Raw genomic sequence first — 21,279 nt, forward strand, 5'->3', positions numbered from 1 at the left:
GGTGGAGGGCGTGGTGTTCGATGCATACATAGCCGAACAATAAATAATTTATTTATGTTTTTATATATTTCTGTTACAAGGGCTAAAATCAATCTTTTTGAAACTTGGGAAACCAAATTATAGTTTACGATATTCTTACATATCTCTTATAAAAAAATTATAAATCTAACTCCTATTTGGTGGACGTCTTGGCAAATCAAGTTAATCAAGACCAAATTTTAATTGGGTAAATTGTCCTTATAGTACTTAAACTATTAATTTTGGTCCATTTTAGTATCTAAACTTTTAATTTTTTGAAAACCATACCTAGTTTTTGTTTCGTTTTAATATCTCATTGTTAAAAAGTTAACGAGTGATTTGCACATGGCATATTTTTTAAGGGTAATTTTCACTATTCATCACTCAACTATCTTCTCACTCCTTTTTTGGTCACTAAAATTTTTTTTTAATTTAATTACTTAACTTTCAAATTACTCCTAAGTTAATCACTCTAACTTTCAAATTTACTTTTAATTTTTTTTTGAACAATGACATCTAGATTTTATTAATAATGGAATGAATCAAAATTACAACGCATCAAAATATGGAGAAAAATTTGGAGACAATAGTCACCAAAATATTCATACAAAAGAAAAAATTAAAATTAAAGATATGAAGAAAACTGAAACATTCCAACAAGAATGGTGATCAATCATCAAAACCCAATAACCTTAAAAAAAACTCCTTGTCTATATCGAATGAGGCGCTTGAAAGAAAGGATAAAGGAGTGGAAAGCGAACCAAATAATCTGGCTGGCTTCTTCACTACACAATTTGATTTCATCGACAAACAACATTTTACCAAAAGAGTGGATCTGACTATACATGACCACCGACTAACAATCAGAATATAAATGTTGAGATGGTTTTTATGTGAGAACCAAAACGACCTCATATGTATGCGAAAAATGTACCAACAACCATGAGGATCGTGCCACAAGAGCATAGAAAAATCATGTCACAAGGACAGAGAATCTTATTCAGAATTAAAAAGACTCAAGCAAAAAAGATAAAAGAACTAATAGTCACAGGCGGTCAACAACCAATAATAAGATTGGTGCCGCCGTCAGCTAAACAAAAATCAAAGAGAAAGAAGAAGAAGATACAAAAATATTTAAATAAAACTAGTTGAAAGAAAATAGAGGCAGCTAGGGTTTAAGGGTTTTTTATTTCTTAATTATATATTAATAAAATAATAAAAAATTATTAAAATGATAAAAAAAATCATGTCCCAAAAATTATTTATAAAATAAATTAGAGTGATTAAAATAGGAGAAATTTGAAAGTTGAGTAGCTAAATTGAAAACTTGTAAACTTTAGTACCAAAATAGGAGTGAGAAGATAGTTGAGGGATGAATGATCTAACTCACCCATAAAAATGCAATAGATACTAAAATAAAACAAAAACTAAAGGTTAGCAATGGTTATGAAAAAATTGAAAATCTAGGTACTAAAACAGACAAAATCTGATAGTTTAGATATTAAATGTGTAAGTTACCCAATATAATTTGCAGTTATATTTCTAGAAGTTCAACAATCAACACATAAACAAAGTCTCAATTTTCCACAGAACATATTTGATTAATTAATTACCTTTCCGTCTCATTCACTGAAATTTAATGCCAAAAAATTAAAGTAACTTAAAAACGACTCGTGGGTTCAACTATTGGCCTAAACTTGTTTAGGAAATTGCCAGGTTATCACTTAATAACCATCTTTGGTTGATTAAATTCATCGAATACATCTCGTCTTTGTGTCGAGACCATGAAGCTTGAAATTAAGATTCGCAACTCATAGGAAACTACCCAATTGAATTCTACATCAGTTCGACATATAAATTTATTTTATATTTAGTATAATAAGAAAATAAATTTAATCTTTGGATCAATGAAAAGTGGCATTATTATTATTATATTGTTAATATAATGGTTCACGGTGTTAAATTAATAGTCAACAATATTAAGTTCATGTTTTACGATAGATGATGACTTGATAAAGAAATTTAATTGATTTTTCTGTAAAGTGTGAAAATTTAGTTATTTTTACGAGTTTGAATGATTTTATTTAATTTTTTAATTAGGAGAATATTTAAATTTGATATATAAAAATTATCAAAATGTTAAAAATAAATACAAAAACTAAAAAATAAATAATTTATTAAATTGACTTATTATACATGTTGTTTAGGTACAAAATTTTTAAATCACGATTAATCTAGTAAGAATATTTTATATAAGTGTTAAAGATATGAATGTATGATAATGAAAGCATGTGTAATACCTGTACATGTATGAGATAAAAGTGTATAATACGTGTGGTAATAATTCATATGTATATAAAATTAGATTTACTGATTTGACTATATGAATATGCTTAATTTACATTTGTTTATATGTTACGTGTATATATTATATATAACGTATGATAGATTGATAGTTGTGTTATCCTATGATGTTTGAGCTAAATGATGTTTCAAACACTCCCGATATGAAAATATATGTGTGTATATATGACGTGATTAGAATATGAATTATATCTTAGTTGTTATACGTGTATATTTGATGTACTTATACATTAAGTATGGATGGATGAGGAGGCTTTCAACATTGTTGAACACATGTGAATAACAAAGTCTTTCCAGACTTTTCTCCCTTGCTTCCCTTTGCGCACCAAAACCAACCATCTCGCCCACGAAATTTCCATGCATTGTTCTATGCCAATTATTCTGCAGCCCTCTCTCTCTCTCTTTATACGTCTGTGTGTGTGTGTGTCTGCAATCCATGAAGATGAAAAATGAAACACAGAAAATATATTCTGAATTATATATAGAGAGAGAAAGAGAGCAAAGCGAGAAGTGCAAAAATGGAGGTTGGGGGAGTCTTGTCGCAGGAGTGATGGCACTGCTTTATATAACTCAGCGCAGTGCCATCGCCTTGTGACAAGATACCTGCAACTTCTTTAATTTGTTCCTCCTTTTCCCAGTTTTCGTGGCCGACGATTGTCACCGATATTCATCGTCCCTGTAAGTGTTTTTTTTTTCTCTCTCGCTCGAAGTAATATCAACTCCATGGATTAATCAACCTGCATTCGCCTCAATCAAATCTCTTAATCAAGAGCTCCTATGATCCTTAGATTACCCTTCAAAGTATTTAAATCTAGTTTAATCTCTGGATGCTACCCAAACATTTTGAATAAATTTAATCTGAAATGACAACAATCCCTTGAGATGGAAAAATATAGAGATTAATCAGTTTGCATTTAGACCGTTCCCGCTCCACTTATTTTTGTTTTCCATCACGACAGATGCCTGTAACTACATATGGGACATATACTATTATTGTTCTTTTTCATCTGACATTTGTTTTTGGTTTTTACCCTTGTCTCTACTTACTCAACCCATATCACAAGGAGATTCTGTGTTTTAAATTCTGTCGAAACCCTTAACCTTATCCTCTCTGAGCTAACGATTCTTTGGTATCTTTCGGACTAAATATACTGTGTATGTTTCCGATTTAATTTTTTTGTTACTATAAATATAGTAAATCTTATCATTACACTTAATAATTTAGTGATAAATTATTACTCACTTAACATATCTTTAGTTTGGTTAGTTTTAACCCATCAATTGATCTCAACGTGCAATTAAAAGTAAGAAATATTGTTCTTTTTAAAATTTATGTGGCTAAGAAAGATTTTGAACAGATAATCTTCTAATCATTTCAGATTATTAAAAAAAAACTTATTAGTTTAAGGTTTCAATCCATTTTATTGAGGGGAGTATGTATAGGCTTAAGGTAGTATATGTTTAGAACTTTTTTAACTTATTATAACATCGATGTAGTTGTTCGAATCCAGAATTTTTAAAGAGAATAACTTCTCTTTTATGATTAGATTTGATGGGTTAAGATATTTTTTTTTTAAGATACAAAGGTATTAATGTTGAATATACTTTTAGGAAAAGGGAAATGGAATTTGCAGCCGCCCATATTCATGTTGCCATCAATTTCCAATTTAATTTCCATGTCCTTTAATTTGGAACAAAGTGGAAATGCCAACGAAAAGTCAGTAAAACACAGCAGCACTAACATAGGTAGTTTACACTTTATTTATTTTCTCAGCAAGGTAGTTTTATTAATAAAAAAAATAACACTTAGTTATATATCTCGTTAAAAACCTCTAACATAGGTGAGGGAAAAGAGTATATACAACCAAGAAAAAGTCAACCACCAAATAAACATCGAATGCCAAATAAGAGGAAAGAAAATGGTGCTCGGAGATAATGGTAGTGGAGCATATAACACCAACAATCGGTGATGACATGGACAAAAATAGTAAACTATAAACGATACTAGTGAATTTTAAATCTTGTATCATTTATACTACTGAACTTTCAATTTCTGTAATTATAGTATTAAACTTTGGTTCTGATTTCAGTTATGTCATTAGGTCATTTAAATCTGAACGGTGTGATGACATTGACAAAACGATATCGTTTTGGTGTGGTTATTGATGCCTAAAAAGACATTTAGGCACTAAACTTTATGTGTATATTGATTTTGCCACTAAATTTTTAAATAGTTCACTTTTGGGTATTGCACTTTTTCAACCACCGTCACAACCAATCACTGCTTGTCACTGATCTCATTCGCGACAAGATTGATACCAAAATGTACATATTTTACTCCTCTCTTTTTTCCTAGGATTGATTTTTCACGATACCTACTTAAATTTGACGAAATTAAATAATTTTTTTACCATTTTTAGGGGTTTGAGAGTTTTCTTATATTTGAGGTTTTTGGGGTGTTTGTTAGAAAATTCGAACAATGAGAAGCATTATTTCAAGAAGACAAACAACATGCCTCAAAACTGTTGTGAAATTCGGGTTAATTTCCACCAATAACATATTCACCTTCGAAACTATTATCTAGGTGACTAGTGTGAAAACGATTGTACTAAAAATCACCCAAGGTATATTCCCAGGAAAGAGGAGGGGTCACAATTGTCCCTCTTAAAACCCACATTTCTTAGACAGAACTACCAAGACAAGTAATTTAATAGGACAATAATTAACAACAACTATACCCGACAATAGCTATTAAATAAACATAAAAGAGAACACCAAAATATTTCACTAATAGAGGAAATATTACAAAGAGAGAAAGAATACAAATAACCTTTAATATAGAAGAAAGCTTATATTTGTGGGATGATTAACTAAGGAGGATGATGGTTTTATTTATAACAAAAGAATTTCCCCTATTCCTTATACACAACCAATGTGGGACTTTGCCAAAAACCAACAAATCTTCACCTTGGCAAATTTGACATTGTTGTGTATAAGGAGGAGGGGAAATTCTTTTGTTATAAATAAAGCCATCCTCCTCCTTAGTTAATCATCCCACAAATATAAGCATTCTTCTATATTAACGGCTATTTGTATTCTTTCTCTCTTTTTAATATTTCCTCTATTAGTGAAATATTTTGATGTTCTCTTTTATGTCTATTTAATAGCTATTGTCGGGTATAGTTGTTGTTAATTATTGTCCTATTAAAATTACTTATCTTGGTAGTTCTGTCTAAGGAAAGTGGGTTTTAAGAGGGACCATTGTGACCTCTCCTCTTTCCTGGGAATATACCTTGGGGTGATTTTTAGTACAATTGTTTTCACACTGGTCACCTAGATAATAGTTTCGAAGGTGAATCTGTTATTGGTGGAAATTAACCTGAATTCCACAACAATTGGTATCAGAGTATAACGAGCAGGTTGTCTAATGGTCCTCTTTCCCTTTCTGAGTGCAATTGATTCATGTTACTGTGGAGGTTCTTGGGTCTGAACCTCTTCTTCTACCATAGGAGAGTCAACATCAGTTTCTTTACTGGTTGGGACAATCTTGCTTCCTTCAAACTCCACCTGTTTGGGAGTTCCATCTGTCTGGTCCAATTTTTCTGAAGTCACCTTTCTCAACATGGTAGATTCATCAAAGGTAACATCCATGCTGAAGATTATTTTCTTTGTTTCTGGACACCAAAGATGATAGCCTTTCACACCATAGGTGATCCCTATAAAGATCTCCTTCTTTGCTCTTGGATCCAGCTTTGACTCCTTAACATGGTAGTATGCAGTGGAACCAAACACATGTAAGGAATCATAATCTGTAGCAGGTATTCCAAACCATTTCTCTAATGGTGTTTTACCACCAATAGCAGTCGATGGTAAGCGGTTGACAAGGTGACAAGCATAGACCAAAGCCTCAGCCCAAAATTCTTTGCCTAACCCAGCATTAGACAACATACACCAAACCTTCTCCACTAATGTCCGGTTCATACGTTCTACCACCCCATTCTGTTGTGGTGTACCTCTGATAGTGAAGTGCTTGACAATACCTTTCTCTTCACAGACTTTCAGAAATGGATCATTTTTGTACTCTCCACCATTGTCTGTACGGAGACGTTTGATTTTTCTGCCTGTTTGAGTCTCCATAATTTTTTTCCATTTAAGGAAAAATCCTAGCACCTCATCATTTGTCTTCATTGGATACACCCAAACTCTCCAGGAAAAATCATCAACAAATGTGACATAATAGTGTGTTCCTCCCAATGAAGTTGTCTTGGAAGGCCCCCATACATCTGAATCAACATAATCCAAAATACCTTTAGTATCATGGATTGTTGTTCTAAATTTCACCCTCGTCTTCTTCCCTTTGATGCAATGCTCACAAAAAGCTAATTTGCAAGTCCGAGCACCCTTCAATAATCCTTGATCTATGAGTAATTTCAAGGATTTTTCACCAACATGCCCCAAGCGCATATGCCATAACCTGGTTGCTTCTGACTCATGTTCATCAGTAGAAGCTGCCACTGCTGCTGTCCCAACAATTGTACTACCCAGAAAGTAATACACATTGTTTCTTTTTCGGATTCTCTTCATTATCACCAGTGCACCAGAGATAATCCTCATAATCCCATCTTTTGCCCTCACTTCTAAACCTTTTGACTCTAAGGTTCCCACAGAGATGAGATTTCTCATTAAATTTGGTACATAATGGACACTTGTTAAGGTTCTGATTGATCCATTCTTATTCCTCAAGCGAATTGAACCAATCCCAAGTGTGTCAAGAGGGGAATTATTTGTTGTGTAGATAATTCCACATTTTAGTTCTTTAAAAATCAAAGAATCATTCTCTATTGGGGGTCATATGGTGGCTACAAGCTGAATATAACATCCATGAACTGGAACAGCTGGTTGATGGCGTAGCAGCGAATGCGAAATCTGAATCTGTATCATCATACTCGACCACATTTGATTCTGAGACAGCCTTCCCCCTTTCAGGTTTGCCTTTATTTTTTAGCTTGTGACATTCTTTCTTCCACTGCCCTTTTTTCGACAAAAGGCACATTCATCTTTGCTCAATCTAGACTTTGACTTCGATCTCCCTCTGCTTCCTTTATTCTGACTCTTCGAACGACCTCTAACAACAAGAGCTTCTGCTTCGACACTTGTGTTTTCTTGTTTGTCTTTCTTTCTCAATTCATAACTATACAAGGCAACAGTTACTTCACTGAGAGACACATCAATCTTCCCATGAAGTAGAGTAGTTTCAAGATACTCAAACTCATCAGGAAGTGATCCCATCAACATCAGAGCCAGATATTTGTCTTCAAAAGTCACGTCCATATTCATCAGATCAGTCACCAGCTGATTAAAGCTAGTAATGTGATCATTCATAGTGGTACCTGGTACATAGTTGAAGCGGAACAATCTCTTTTTCATGTAGAGTTTGTTCTGACCGCTTTTCTTCAAAAATTTCTCCTCCAGTGCCTTCCACAGTTTACTTGCAGAAGTTTCCTTAGAAAATACATACTTTTGCTCTCTAGAAAGACACGTTCGAATAGTACCACATGCCAATCTATTGATCATCTCCCATTCTTTCTCCTCAACATCATCTGGTTTCTCTCCTTCAATAGCAATGTCTAGACCCTGCTGAAATAGGGCATCTAGAACCTCACTTTGCCACATGTCGAAATAACCGGTGCCATCAAAAATCTCCACTGCAAATCTAACAATTGGTATTAGCGCTCTTGGTTTATTTTAGTATGCTCTGTGGTTGCGACTTAGGCTGATCTTCCACATCAGAAAAAATTTCTTGGGATAATTTGCATTCCGCATTGACAGCTATTAAATATAATTTGTAGCAGAAATGGCAGACGCAACAAAACCATCCACATCGTCGTCAACAGCTGTGACAAATGTTAGATTTGCAGTAGAGATTTAATATTTTGGTGTTCTTTCTCTCTTTGTAATATTTCCTCTATTAGTGAAATATTTTGGTGTTCTCTTTTATGTCTATTTAATAGCTATTGTCAGGTACAGTTGTTGTTAATTATTGTCCTATTAAAATTACTTGTCAAATCGCTTGTACCACTGCCTTGGAGATTGCTTCAATCCTTACAACAATTTTTCTAATTTGCACACCATCTCTTTTTTTTTCAGCAACTTTGAATCCATCTGGCTGAGTCATGTAGATTTCCTCATCCAAGTCTCCATGTAAAAATGCAGTTTTTACATCCATCTGAACTAGTTCCAAATCCAACTGCGCTACCAAAGCCAACAAAATTCTGATGGAGGAATATTTTACAACTGGAGAAAATACTTCATTATAATCAACTCCCTCCGTTTGAGCGTAGCCTTTAGCCACCAATCTTGCTTTGTAGCGGATGTTATTATTGTCAGGAAATCCATCTTTCTTTGCATATACCCACTTACACCCAATTGCCTTCTTTCCCTTCGGAAGACTAGCTAGTTTCCACGTCTGATTCTTTTGAAGGGATTGTATTTCTTCATTCATGGCGATCCTCCACTTTTTATGTTCTGAACTTTGAACTGCTTCATTAAAAGTGGCAGGAACGTCATCAATTGAAATTGGTGATGCAAAAGAGACCATATTAGCATAACATCAACATAAAGAAGAACACCAAAATATTTCACTAATAGAGGAAATATTACAAAGAGAGAAAGAATACAAATAACCTTTAATATAGAAGAAGGCTTATATTTGTGGGATGATTAACTAAGGAGGAGGATGTCTTTATTTATAACAAAAGAATTTCCCCTCCTCCTTATACACAATCAATGTGGGACTTTGCCAAAAACCAACAAAAACTAGCCTCATCGGACGACTATCAGAGGAGATCGAAGAATTTGCACGTCGAATGTTTAATGTATTTTCATCGATTTTGAGCGGGTTTCATGAAAAAATAATCCTGGAAGAAGAAAGACGAGTGAAATGCAAATGTTTTGATATTGGTCTTGCTGCTAAAAACGACCGATGACGGGCGATGATTGATTGTCAACGACAATTGAAAAAGTTTAGTGACATAAATTGAACCTATTTAAAGTTTAGTGATTAAATCGATATATCCTTAAATTTTATTGCCTAAAATGATGTCGTTTAGGCATCAATATCATCACCAAACAAGGTTGTTTTGTCCATGTGATAGAAAGATCCGTCCATTGTCATCGTGCCGGTAAAATATATCGACCCGATGACACGATTGAAGCCAATACTAAAACTTAGTGCTATAATTGAAAAATTAATATTTTAGAGGTAAAAATACAGTGGTATCCGTTGTAGTTTACTTAATAAAAAATGAGCCAGTCAATTTTTTTTGTGCCAGGTGCGGTTGAATCACTGCATGGAATGATTGTTTTTCCCGGGGATTGATATCCACATGGGCCCTATTCAATGAAACCCAAATTTATATATCAATAATGCCTTCAGCATGCCTAATTTTTTACTGGGTCCCCTCTCCTATGGTTCAATAACACATTAATTTCATTGTCATAATTAGTTTGCGCCATCAACCAAACTATTATGTTGAATAAATTAAAAGACACACACTCGATGAAAGTTGGAAAACCAAAATAACGTGAAATCATGATAGATTGAGGAGTTGGTTAGATTAATTATAAATTTTATTTATTAATATATTTTCGTTCTTAAATTTTATAAGAGAAAATAACCTCAGTGACCAAAAATCCCATATAATATACGATTTTAACCAACTTTTTCCGGATTTTCCAAAATGACCAACAAAATCGCAATGCGATCGCTAATTCGCAACGCGATCTCCATTATCGCAAATCAGTTTCCAGATTCGCAACGCGATTATGACTATCGCAATGCGATTTTCCAATTTCGCGTTGCGATTTTCCCAATTCGCAATGCGAATAAGTAAATCGCAATGCGAATTTGGAAAATCGCAATGCGATACTGACTATCGCAACACGATAATACAAAATCGCAACGCGATTCTGACTTTCGCAACGAGATTCTAACTATCCCAACGAGATAATACAAAATCGCAATGCGATTTTCAAAGTTCGCAACAGGTTTTAGTTTCGCAACATCCTTCTGAGTGGGACATACCAGATGACTTACAAACAGTTTTGCCACCAGCCATGGACAGAAGGCTACCTGGCCGACCAAAAAGTCACGATCGTATACCGTCTAAGGGTGAAGAGAAGAAGATATCGACATGTAGTCGGTGCAAGGAAAGTGGTCATACAAGGTTGACATGTGGTTCACCAGTGCCATCACAATCATCTTTTCCTCTACCAAAATATGGATCCTCATCAAAATCCAAAGCTCATATGGTGTCAAGCAAAAGGCAATCAAAATCGCAATCATCTTCAAAATCCCAATCAAAACCGGCTTCACCTTTTGGGACTGTTAACTTAGGTGATTTTTAAATGCAAACGTTGTATTATGTATATTTTATGTGTGCACTTTTAACATTTTCAGTTAGGCATGTATTAGTAACTTGAGTTTGAAAATTGCTATGATCTATTCAGTTGTTATCACCTATTAGACATTCATTTGACTATCGCAACGCGAAAATGACTATCGCAACACGAAAATGGCTATCGCAACGAGAAAATTGCAACGCGAAATGAAAATCGCATTGCGATTTTCTCGTTTCGATTTTCATTTCGCATTGTGAATCTCTCGTTGCGATAGTCAGTTTCGTGTTGCGACAGTCTGTTTTGCCTTCAACATAATGCAGATTGAAAATCAACAAATCAACTATTACATTTCAATCAATTAAACAAGCACAAATAAGAATTATGTACACATCAATTAAACAAATCAACATTTACAAATCATTTTTTACAAATCAATTAAACAATCAAAAAATAATAATAATTCTTATTTCATCATCAATTATTGAATCAATGAATCAACTTTTGCACCCGTACATCCATTTCACGCAGCTCACTTAAGGATTAACCTGCAGAAACCAAACATTTGCTCAAACAAGACTTCCTACACATCTAAAACCTACAAACAGCAAATTATTGAATTCTAGGACAACATCGACGTCATCCATCCGAGTAAAACCATCTTTCTTATTCAATAATATCGTCAGGTCTTCCACGTGTAGATTCGGCCTCTCCAGCTCAGGAAAAACCCGGGATAACCATGATGGGCGGGTAATGTGTCTAGTGTACCGACCTACATCATCGTGTCCGAAGCGTAGACCGGTGATTAAGCAAAACTCCTCCCGCCCAAAACACGTATACGCCGGTGGAAAATCAAACCATATCTCTTCATCACGACGTTGTATAGTATCTGGTAGATCCCTAGTCATGGTTTGAAGAAACAGGTGTGTCAACATCGCATCTCCACCGGGATGTTGTACTTTCAGCCATGGCCCGAAGCAAGTATCCTCAAATATTTTTCTTTGTGCAGGTGAAAGCTTCGACGCAATTGTTTTGGCCAGGCTGACTTTATTTCTTATGGTCAATTGAGCCGAATAAAAGTTCTACAAAAACAATAAACATACTAAGTTAGATATACCAAAAACTACACTGTGAAGATATACCAAAAACAATAATAAACATAAAGAGTAGTAGTTTATTCTTCAAACTTAAATTTGCAACACTGTGAATTTCTTATTTGTCTTTGTTTTTTGGTTGAAGTAATGCAATTCATTCAAGTTTCAATTTGCAGAAGAAGAATAGTTTCTGAAAATGAAAATCGCAACACGAAAATGACAATCGCAACGCGAATTTGACTATCGCAACGAGAGAATAAAATCGCGTTGCGATTTTGTCGTTGCGATTTTCATTTCGCGTTGCGATTCTCGGTTGATTTAATAAACAATCTAAGTGAAATGGTTAATCTATTATTGAAATTACCAGTAAACTTATCATCAATTTCAATATGAAAAACCTAATAATAATGCAAAAATTTCAAAAAGAAAATAATTAAAAAAAACTAACCCTCGGTGGTTGATTTGGTTGATTTTCCATTTCTGATTGTGATGGTGGTTCTGAGAGATGGAGATAGACGGATTTCGCCGGAGATGGGGACGGATTTCGTCGAAGATGGGTGAGAGAGTGAGAGATGGAGATGTGACTGAGTTGTGATTTTAGGTTTTAGGTTATGAGTTGCGATTACAGGATATACTGTAGACGGTTCAGTGTTCCAATATATTAATATTCGTGTTTGGAATTTGAAAATAAAATACGCTTTGCAATACTAATGGCGCTTTGAAAATCGCATTGCGATTATGTATTATCTCGTTGCGAAAGGCAGTATCGTGTTGCGAAAGTAAGTATCGTGTTGCGAAAGTCAGTATCGCATTGCAATTTTGTATTATCGCGTTGCGATAGTCAATATCGCATTGCGATTTTCCAAATTCGCATTGCGAATTGGGAAAATCGCAACACGAAATTGGAAAATCGCATTGCGATAGTCATAATCGCGTTGCGAATCTGAAAACTGATTTGCGATAATGGAGATCGTGTTTCGAATTAGCGATCGCATTGCGATTTTGTTGGTCATTTTGGCAAATCCGAAAAAAGTTAGTTAAAATCGTATATTATATGGGATTTTTGGTCACTGAGGTTATTTTCTCATTTTATAAATTCATGTTACTATGAAATATTACGTAGGTTCATGTGTGAAATCAAAAATTTCTAAAGGGTCTTCACGTGATCAGGTCATGAAAGTAAACATTTATTTGAAACCAAATTATGATTCAAAAGAGATTCGACTTCGGAGTCTATGAAAACGAGTTGGTCAATTAACCAATCAATGGTGGATACATTTTCATTGGTGCTTTGATTTGGCGTTGATTAGAACACCAACCCGGATCCTTCCGGTCCCAGCTCCACACCACAGGCAAATTCCTTTTTATCTCATCTTGTATGAACTCAAGAATTTTTCAAACCCCTTTAAAAAACGTTGAACCAAAGCACAGTTTACTCAACCCAAGGTAACCCAGTCTTCCTTCTACATGCACAGTGTTTTCTTTTGCATATATATATATCCATAGGTATACCAGATTGTAAAAGCAGCTAGCAATGGAGATTATTAGATAGCAAATAGATGCGGATGGAATCCTGTCGCAAGGAAGATGGTGGGTATTTCATTTGAATATTTGAGATACACATCATCTCTCTGCGCCAGGATTCATGGCAATCTCTAATCTCTTCACGTCCGTTACTAGAAGGAAAACTGCACACCCAATGCATCATCTTCATCATCGTCTTTGTCCCCTGATTCATGTAAAACCAAACCCTAATTGCCATGAATGTGTCACTAACCAAGCTTCCGATGCCGTCACTTGCATTGCCGGGGTCGAAAATTGTTGTTGGATGGAAGAGAGCAAATCAAAGTTTGCAACCTTGTTGCACCAGGGCCAGGCTTGATGACTCTTGTATTACCGATGACAGAACAAGGATCACTCCCATTTTGCCCACTTCCCACACACCAACCACCAGGAGTAAACATGCCTGGACCCCGAGACAAGAGCTCAGAGTCGATCTCGACGAGCACCGCCGGATCGTCCCGAGGGAACTTTCTGGCGAAAGGGGTATTGCGGTTAATCATCCGTTGCATGTCGGCGAGCCGGAGCCGATGAGGATGCTGCTTAGGAGGGTTATCCTATGATATAAAATGGAGGTCACTGTTTACGGAGCGTTACGGAATTCCCGACATTACAAGTCACGGTGTGGAAATAACCTTCCGGAGAAGACAAAAAGTTGGCGTAGTACATGAGGACCGTTCGAGGTAGGCTGTCCCATCCCCAAATGCAGTAATCGATGAAGGATCGAGACAGTGCCATCCAAGCAGAACCTATTAAACAAAGAAAAGATACAATTTGAAGTGACAAACACAAAACTTTGAGGAAGTTGAAGGTTTCAGCATGTTTGCCTGTGAAGAGTTTGAATGCAGTAGGGACACTTCTCCTTTGAGTAACCCAAAACACATCAGATTTTTTCACATTATACAACCCTGGATCTATAATAATCGGATTTGCTCTGTGAAACCTACCATTTACAACAACGAAAACCCCCAATAATCACTCAGTTACCGTAAACAGATTATACCCAAAAGCGGAAACTGAGGAAAATGGAAATCTCAATGCTTTAAAAGTACTCACTCTTTCCACCCAATATTGCTTGTGTGATCAATGAAATTCAGATCCCTTGGCAAGTATGAAAATATGTGAAACAAATCTGGAAAAAAGAAAAACTTGGGATGAGAATGGGAAATTGTTTTTTTTTTTTTTTGTCATAACCACAATGGGGGATATAGAAGAAAGAATTTTCAACCCAAAAAATGGGATAAAAATTCAATTTTTGGAACATCCAAACTCACCATCTTGAGTAACAAGGGAATAATCAGAAGCACTGAGATTAATAAACCAATCCCAGACTCCACCTTCTTTCAACAAAATTGCAGCAGCGTGAAGCGTATTAGCAACCATAGTAGGACCTCTATAAGTAACCAAATTAGCCTTCACGATCGTCCTAGCGTTCCGAAATCTGTTAAACACTTTTGATGATCTTTCACATACTTCTCCAGATCGAGCCTCTCATCGGAGCTAGCTTCCCTGTCAAGATGAACTACGTATTGATTCAAAGGATGGTAAAGCGCTAACAGGGACCTTCTCAGCATCCGGCGGAGCCCGAAAAGAGGTTAGCGAAGCGGGGAGGTGGAGGGAGGGTGGAGACAGGGATGGGTTTGAGTTGGTTCTCCACGAAAGGGGAGGAGCCGCCGAGTACGGCGGAGGGATGGTAGAAGAAAAGAAATGGGGAGTCGTCGAAAGAGGTCAATGTTGATAAAAAGAGTAAAAACAATGAAACGATGGAGCCAACAGCTAGCGGCGACATCCATTTTCGCTCCATTGCTTGATTACTGTTGCGCCGAAACTGCGTTTAATCAATAATTTCTCAATTTCTTCATTCTGTTTTAAATCATTTGCTGTTATTGTCAGCGTAAAGCATCGGCCGATAAGTAAAACCAAAGAAGTAAATGACGATTAATCAAGCTTTCGGTTATTTCGACGTTGGGGAAATAATAAATTAATAATAATAATTTGTCATTGGATGTTTGAGAGCTGCAAATTTCTCTTCCATATCGATTTGGAGAAAATGTTGTTAAAAAAATAAAAATGATAAGTTATACAAATGGTCATTAAATTTTTAGGATACTTTCAATTTGGTCACCGATACTAGAAACTTCCACTACAGTCAGATTAATTAAGAAAAACTTTTATTTCTATCATTGAATCTTTAAACCATTAACGAAATCTGATATGGCATGCTCACATGTCAACGACAACTGAATAAATATGTCAACATGTCATTCTCTTCAATAAATTAATATAATCTAGTAGGATAATGTCACATATCATAACCTAGTAGGGATGAGATTCAGATGTAGTAATTAAGGCTTAACCTCTAAAACAAGTTTTTAACTTGGTATATTATTCATAAAATAATATTTAAAGAATGAATGAATTTATTAATGTATAGTTTTGAAATTTATTCAGATGGTTATGTAACATGGACATAGTTGTTATTTTATTGAGGTATGTTGATGTCTGCCTTAACCTTAAGCACAACAATTTTTAATAATTATGGAAAAGATGATCAACCATTTTAGATATTTGAATTTGAGTATGTGTTTGTTTGACTGAATAAAAAATGGGTCATTGTTAATAAATTTTTTTAAAAATTATTTTATTTAAATACTAATAAAAATATAATTTAATTTTAAAAAGTGCAAGGTAGATCCACCGGGGCAGTCGCTCATCATCTCCTAGTGTTCATCTTCTTGACATGATTAAAAAAGTAAAGAAGAAGAAGAAGAAAAGAATGAAGATGTTAACAAGGGCTGCCCTTTTTGCACTCAAGAGCGCCGGCAAATTTAGTGAGTTTTCCGACAAATGTTGCCGGCTTGGCATCGATCATCTCCATCTTGGTGAAGTCATAATGTGGAGATACGAGTGGTCCCGATGTCCTAAAACGAGCTCCGTTCAACAACAAATCTCCTTCCGATCTCCATATCCATTTGCTCCATTCCGACTCCGGCGCGTAGTTTCTGTTCGTCACCTCTTTCGCATTGTTGTCTTCCGGTGCTACGAACCTGTTGCCTTGGCTGATAATGGTGGGATGCTTGCTGCCTCCTAGGGCATACATTTTCCAATGCGTGTAATCATTATTAACAACATGAAAGAAACCCAACCTGCAACGACATACGCATGATTTTATTTTAAGAGGAGACAAAATTTTAAAATATACGACAATTTGATCGGTCCGTTTCTATTCACCTGCATCTCGGCATTCTGTATCAATTCTTTGCCGAAATGGTTGAATGTTACCGTGACCTGCATCAGTTTATCTCTTGCGTAGCTGTCGCTTGCACCCAATAAGATCACCTGAACCATGTATACCATTGGTTATGTGACGTATTGGTGAAAATATGTAGGTGATGTGAAGAGCATAGTGTGGAGTGTAGGTGTTACGTCGTTGTGATGGGTGAAATGACAGTTTGAGATTGTGATGGCCGTGGAGCCTTGGATTGCATCGATGAGCCCGTCTTGGCATTCCGACATCGAAAGGTGATCGAGCCAGATGTTTGTTGATCCGAATATGTTGATGCCGTCTCCGTCTCCCATTGTCCGCTGGCCGTAATGATCCATCGAGTCCCTTATCACCGCAGCCTTGCTTGGAAGGATGTGATGAACATGAATGCCATGGATGATGACATCCTGCACAAATTGAATCGTGATGCCAGCTCCAAATGCGATATGGACGTTCGCTCCACGACCGTCGATAGTCTTCTTGCTTTGCATAATTAGCTCATGCGACAACTTGATGTGCATGTCATGAGCGAAAATGATCCACAACGGCTCTTCCCGGATCACGGCCCAACGTAAAGTTCCCGGTTTGGGATTTAACACGTCGTCGTCGGAATCGTCAGTCACCACATAATAGTCACCATCCTTTCCTCCTTCAGTTTTGTGGCCAAAACCAACCACGCAGTTCGCCAGCTTCTTACGGTTTTCGGCCCAGTCATCCCTGCACCGCCAGCATGTGTCGATGGGGTTGGTCGCCATGCATGGACCCTTGTACTTCTTGTGTTTTCCCCTCAAGCTCCTCCTGCTGGTGGTGTTACTACTATCACCATCATCACCATCAACCAAACCCCTGGTCTCCTTGCTGGATCTTTTAAGAGCCCTGAACCAAATTGTCCATCAAATACAATTAATTATAACACACACACACATACATATATAAATATGCCACATGTGAATAATAGAAGTTATGATTGAGATTTACAAATGAACATGCTGATTGAATTTCCTGGTGGCGTTTTCTGGGTTAGGGTCATAAGCTGCCAGGGTGTTCTTCCATGCCCGTAGCGCACGTTGCTTCCATACTTCATCATATTCAGAAATATTATATCCCCATAGGGCTCGAATTAGTGTGGCAAATGAAAACAGGAAGGCCAGTCTCGTCTTCATTCCTGTTTCTCTCCGATTTGTCTTCGTTTTCGTGTTTACTCGATACAGAAGGCCCTAGGATTCAGGACTGAACAGTAACTACAAGTTCAATCGCAGTTAAAAACCAACAAGAAAATGGTGTAAACCTGTTTTATCCAAGGCACTAAGCTTTGCTAAGTGCCAACTTTTCAAGGTTGGCCAACGATTAATTCGCTTATTTAGATATCATCTATGTGGAATTCAACAGCCTTTTGGGGGGGTTTAAATAATGCTTCTGAGGAAACTGTGATTCTAAAATTAGTGCGTAGAGAATGGGCAACCATGCCTTACAACATACTTTAAGGCCACGCACTTTTTATCTCCACAAATACCTGAGAAATCGTAGGCATCGACATTTTCATTCGTTTCAAAGCCGTATAAACATGAGTATCCCAGAATGTGCAGGAGAGCAGTACGGTATAGTGATGAATAAAAGAGAAATAAACGAGACGAACTTCCTTGAGCAAGATGAACTAACCACAATGCAGGACATCCATTATGGCTTGTGCAGTTCTACTAATACAATGAAACAGTGGAATAATGTAAAACAATCCTTGTCGAAGAAATCCAAGAGGTAGCTATCTATCTTGTGTTGACTATGCATTCTAGAGATGCGGGTACAGGGCACGGACACGGACCGGATTCTAAATATCAACATACAAAAGCTTGAGCTTACTGTTCTTTTGCTTTAGGCTTTGGTGATGGAGAAAGATGGTGACATGGAGAAGCATGGGGACCGTTCGAACTGGATAAGCTCCTCATAGGTTGTCCGTTCCTCGTTACAAATCTTGCCTGTGCTCTGATGCCGTTTTTGGCAGTTAAGTTGGAGGACCTGGATCGATCGGATTGCATAGTTTGGAAGTAATAGGAGGAGCTGGCCATGTCTTTAAGGTTTGGAAGGGGCTTTAGTGTTTCAACAACTTCACTCATCCGAGGTCTGGCTTTGGGATCTCGGCAAAGACATTGTGCAGCAAGCTGAGCAGCTTTCAGTGCACCTTTGATCGAAAAGTGCCCTTCAAGGCGAGGATCTAAAACCCGGAAAAACCTTCTCTTGTCTCCTAGATGTGGTCTAGCCCATTCCACAAGATTGTGCTCCCCATTTGGTCGGTTTTTGTCCATGGCTCTCCGGCCAGTCAACATCTCAAGTAATACTACTCCGAAGCTATACACATCACTCTTCGATGTCAAATGCCCTAATTAATAACTGTGTTAGATTTATGTAACCAAAGATTCAGATGATAATGAAACAACCATAGAAGAAAGCAAGTTCCCGATAAAATTGTTATGCAGTTCGGTTAACACAAACATCAAAAGCGAGCTAATTCAAAAACAGGAACAGCAAGAAAGTTGGGTATAAAGAGAAATAATTTCAGACATAAAGTGGTAATTCTACCACATACCAGTCATTACATATTCAGGTGCTGCATAGCCATATGTCCCCATAACTCGAGTAGATACATGAGTCTTATCTCCTTCGGGACCATCTTTCGCCAGTCCAAAATCGGAGAGCTTGGCATTGTAATCCTGATATTGGCAAACAGTTTTTTTAAAAAGAAAAAAAGAAATAAAGCTAGGGAGGGAACTTAATATATTTCAGTCTCGGCTACATACCGCATCTAACAAGATATTAGATGTTTTAAAATCACGATAAATCACTGGTCTTTCTGCTTCTTCGTGAAGAAAGGCAAGACCCTTGGCAGCACCGAGTGCGATTTTCATTCTAATAGACCAAGGAAGTGGCAAGGACCCTTCTGCGCAAAAATGGTTATTACCAGATAAAATTAAGCACCTATCGACCATGGATTTGCAAATGCATAAGGGCACAAAATAATCGTAATAAACACTAGGAAAACATCGGCCAAACTAAAGGTTTCACGAAACAAGACGCGATTACGTACTTCTGAAGAGGTGGTTCTCCAGACTTCCTCGTGGCATAAACTCGTACACTAGTAATCTGTGATCATCTTCAATACAGTAACCAACTAATTTAACCAAATTAGGATGGAGGAGGTTACCAAGAAAATCCACTTCAGCCTGCCATATGAGGCAAAACAAGAAAGATTAATAGAAAATTCAGTATGAAAGAAACATTATTCACAGAAAGAAAACAAAACAGATTCGGATGTCAAACCAGCCATTCTTTGTGACCCTGAAGTCCATCGATGTTTAGGGTTTTGACAGCTACAGTTAGCCCTGTACCGGGTTTTACGGGAGCAGTTCCTTTCTCCTCAATCCAGCCTTTGAATACACAACCAAACCCGCCCGCACCGAGAAGACTTTCGGGTCTGAAATTCCTGGTAGCAAACTTGAGGTCAATAAAAGTGAACTTCCGAAGCTGTGAAGCGACTTTCAGTTCCTCACTCAATTTCGGTGTCGATGAAGTACTTTCCGCATTACTAGTGGTTGTAGAAGACACTGGAACAACTGGCTGATCTCTGCTGTTCTCTTTCGTAGGTTCGCTTTCCGCTGAATTTGTAAAAAGACCCGAGTCATTAAGCTTGATGGTTTTAAAACAAAAATCAAAACTATCAACTATCATGTACCATTTTATATACATGCATTTATCATACACTAATTAACCCCTTTAAGGATCAATCCTTTTCACTCTGCTTTAACTTCTATTCTTTCAACTAATTGACCTAATTCAGCAGAATTTACCGTCAAAACATGTTAAAAAACATCACTAATTGGTATTTATTCTCAGTAAAAACACAAAACTAGACTTTCTCTGCCTGATTTATACTGTAAAGATGAGTTTTTTTAACCCCAAAATACTTTGCTATAGCCTTAAGATTCTATACTAAAATTTCTCCTAAATATTCTCAACAAATGATCACATACTTTACCTCAATCCATTGGGAAAAACATTTCTTAAGCATCCTTTTTGTTCACTTGAATATATAAACATCACATATAACATACATATATACAATATAATATAAGAAAATTGAGGATTAAAAATAGTTGTTTAAAAAAGAGGAGAAATGAAAGAGAAGATTACCATAGCGAGTGCTTGTTCTTCCACTGACAGAGTTATCAACTCTTGATCTTGAAGACATGCAGCTTCCCATGAACCTTAATTTAACCCAGCACCCTGTTTCTTCTTCTCCATCATCTCTCTTCTTCCTTGTTGAATTTTTCTCCATCACTTTTCTAGATTCGTTACCAAAACCCATCTTTCCAGAAACTGATATAAATTCCCTAAAAAAAAGTTTTCAACAGCCAGAAATATTTTTAATCGTTAAAAAAAACCATCTTAAAACATCTCAAATCAAGTGATTTCAAGCAAAATCAAAAAGAAAAAAAAAAGGAAGGATCTTTAGCTGGGAATCACCAAGACCCAGATTATGGAATTTAGTCAAAAGAGAGATTTTGAGTAAGACAAAGACAAAGGAGGCCT

The 21,279-nt window shown here is 36.4% G+C and overlaps 1 protein-coding gene and 2 pseudogenes across 3 annotated transcripts; all 3 read right to left on the reverse strand.

Annotated features, from left to right (window-relative positions):
- Window positions 1-13,591: 13,591 nt before the first annotated feature.
- On the reverse strand, window positions 13,592-15,295 carry LOC120208356 (annotated as a pseudogene).
- An 890-nt stretch (window positions 15,296-16,185) lies between these two features.
- LOC120208386 lies at window positions 16,186-17,879 on the reverse strand (annotated as a pseudogene).
- Window positions 17,880-18,325: 446 nt separating this feature from the next.
- On the reverse strand, window positions 18,326-21,260 carry LOC120208385 (probable serine/threonine-protein kinase PIX7). 3 transcript variants are annotated; one of them, XM_039207674.1, is made up of 6 exons: window positions 20,881-21,260; window positions 20,011-20,342; window positions 19,778-19,913; window positions 19,491-19,630; window positions 19,280-19,403; window positions 18,326-19,072 (listed from the first exon to the last, which is right to left on the reverse strand). In XM_039207674.1, exons 1-6 carry the CDS (start codon window positions 21,053-21,055, stop codon window positions 18,552-18,554), a joined length of 1,428 nt encoding a protein of 475 aa, XP_039063605.1. In that variant the 5' UTR covers window positions 21,056-21,260; the 3' UTR covers window positions 18,326-18,551. The 3 variants fall into 3 exon arrangements, with proteins under 3 accessions (XP_039063605.1, XP_039063603.1, XP_039063604.1); XM_039207672.1 differs by having other exon boundaries at window positions 20,011-20,345; window positions 20,881-21,259; XM_039207673.1 differs by having other exon boundaries at window positions 19,491-19,627; window positions 20,011-20,345; window positions 20,881-21,257.
- Between the last annotated feature and the right edge of the window lie 19 nt (window positions 21,261-21,279).

The sequence above is a fragment of the Hibiscus syriacus genome, unplaced genomic scaffold (assembly GCF_006381635.1).
Source record: "Hibiscus syriacus cultivar Baekdansim isolate YM2019G1 unplaced genomic scaffold, ASM638163v2 tig00016563_pilon, whole genome shotgun sequence".
NCBI classification, from domain to species: domain Eukaryota; kingdom Viridiplantae; phylum Streptophyta; class Magnoliopsida; order Malvales; family Malvaceae; genus Hibiscus; species Hibiscus syriacus.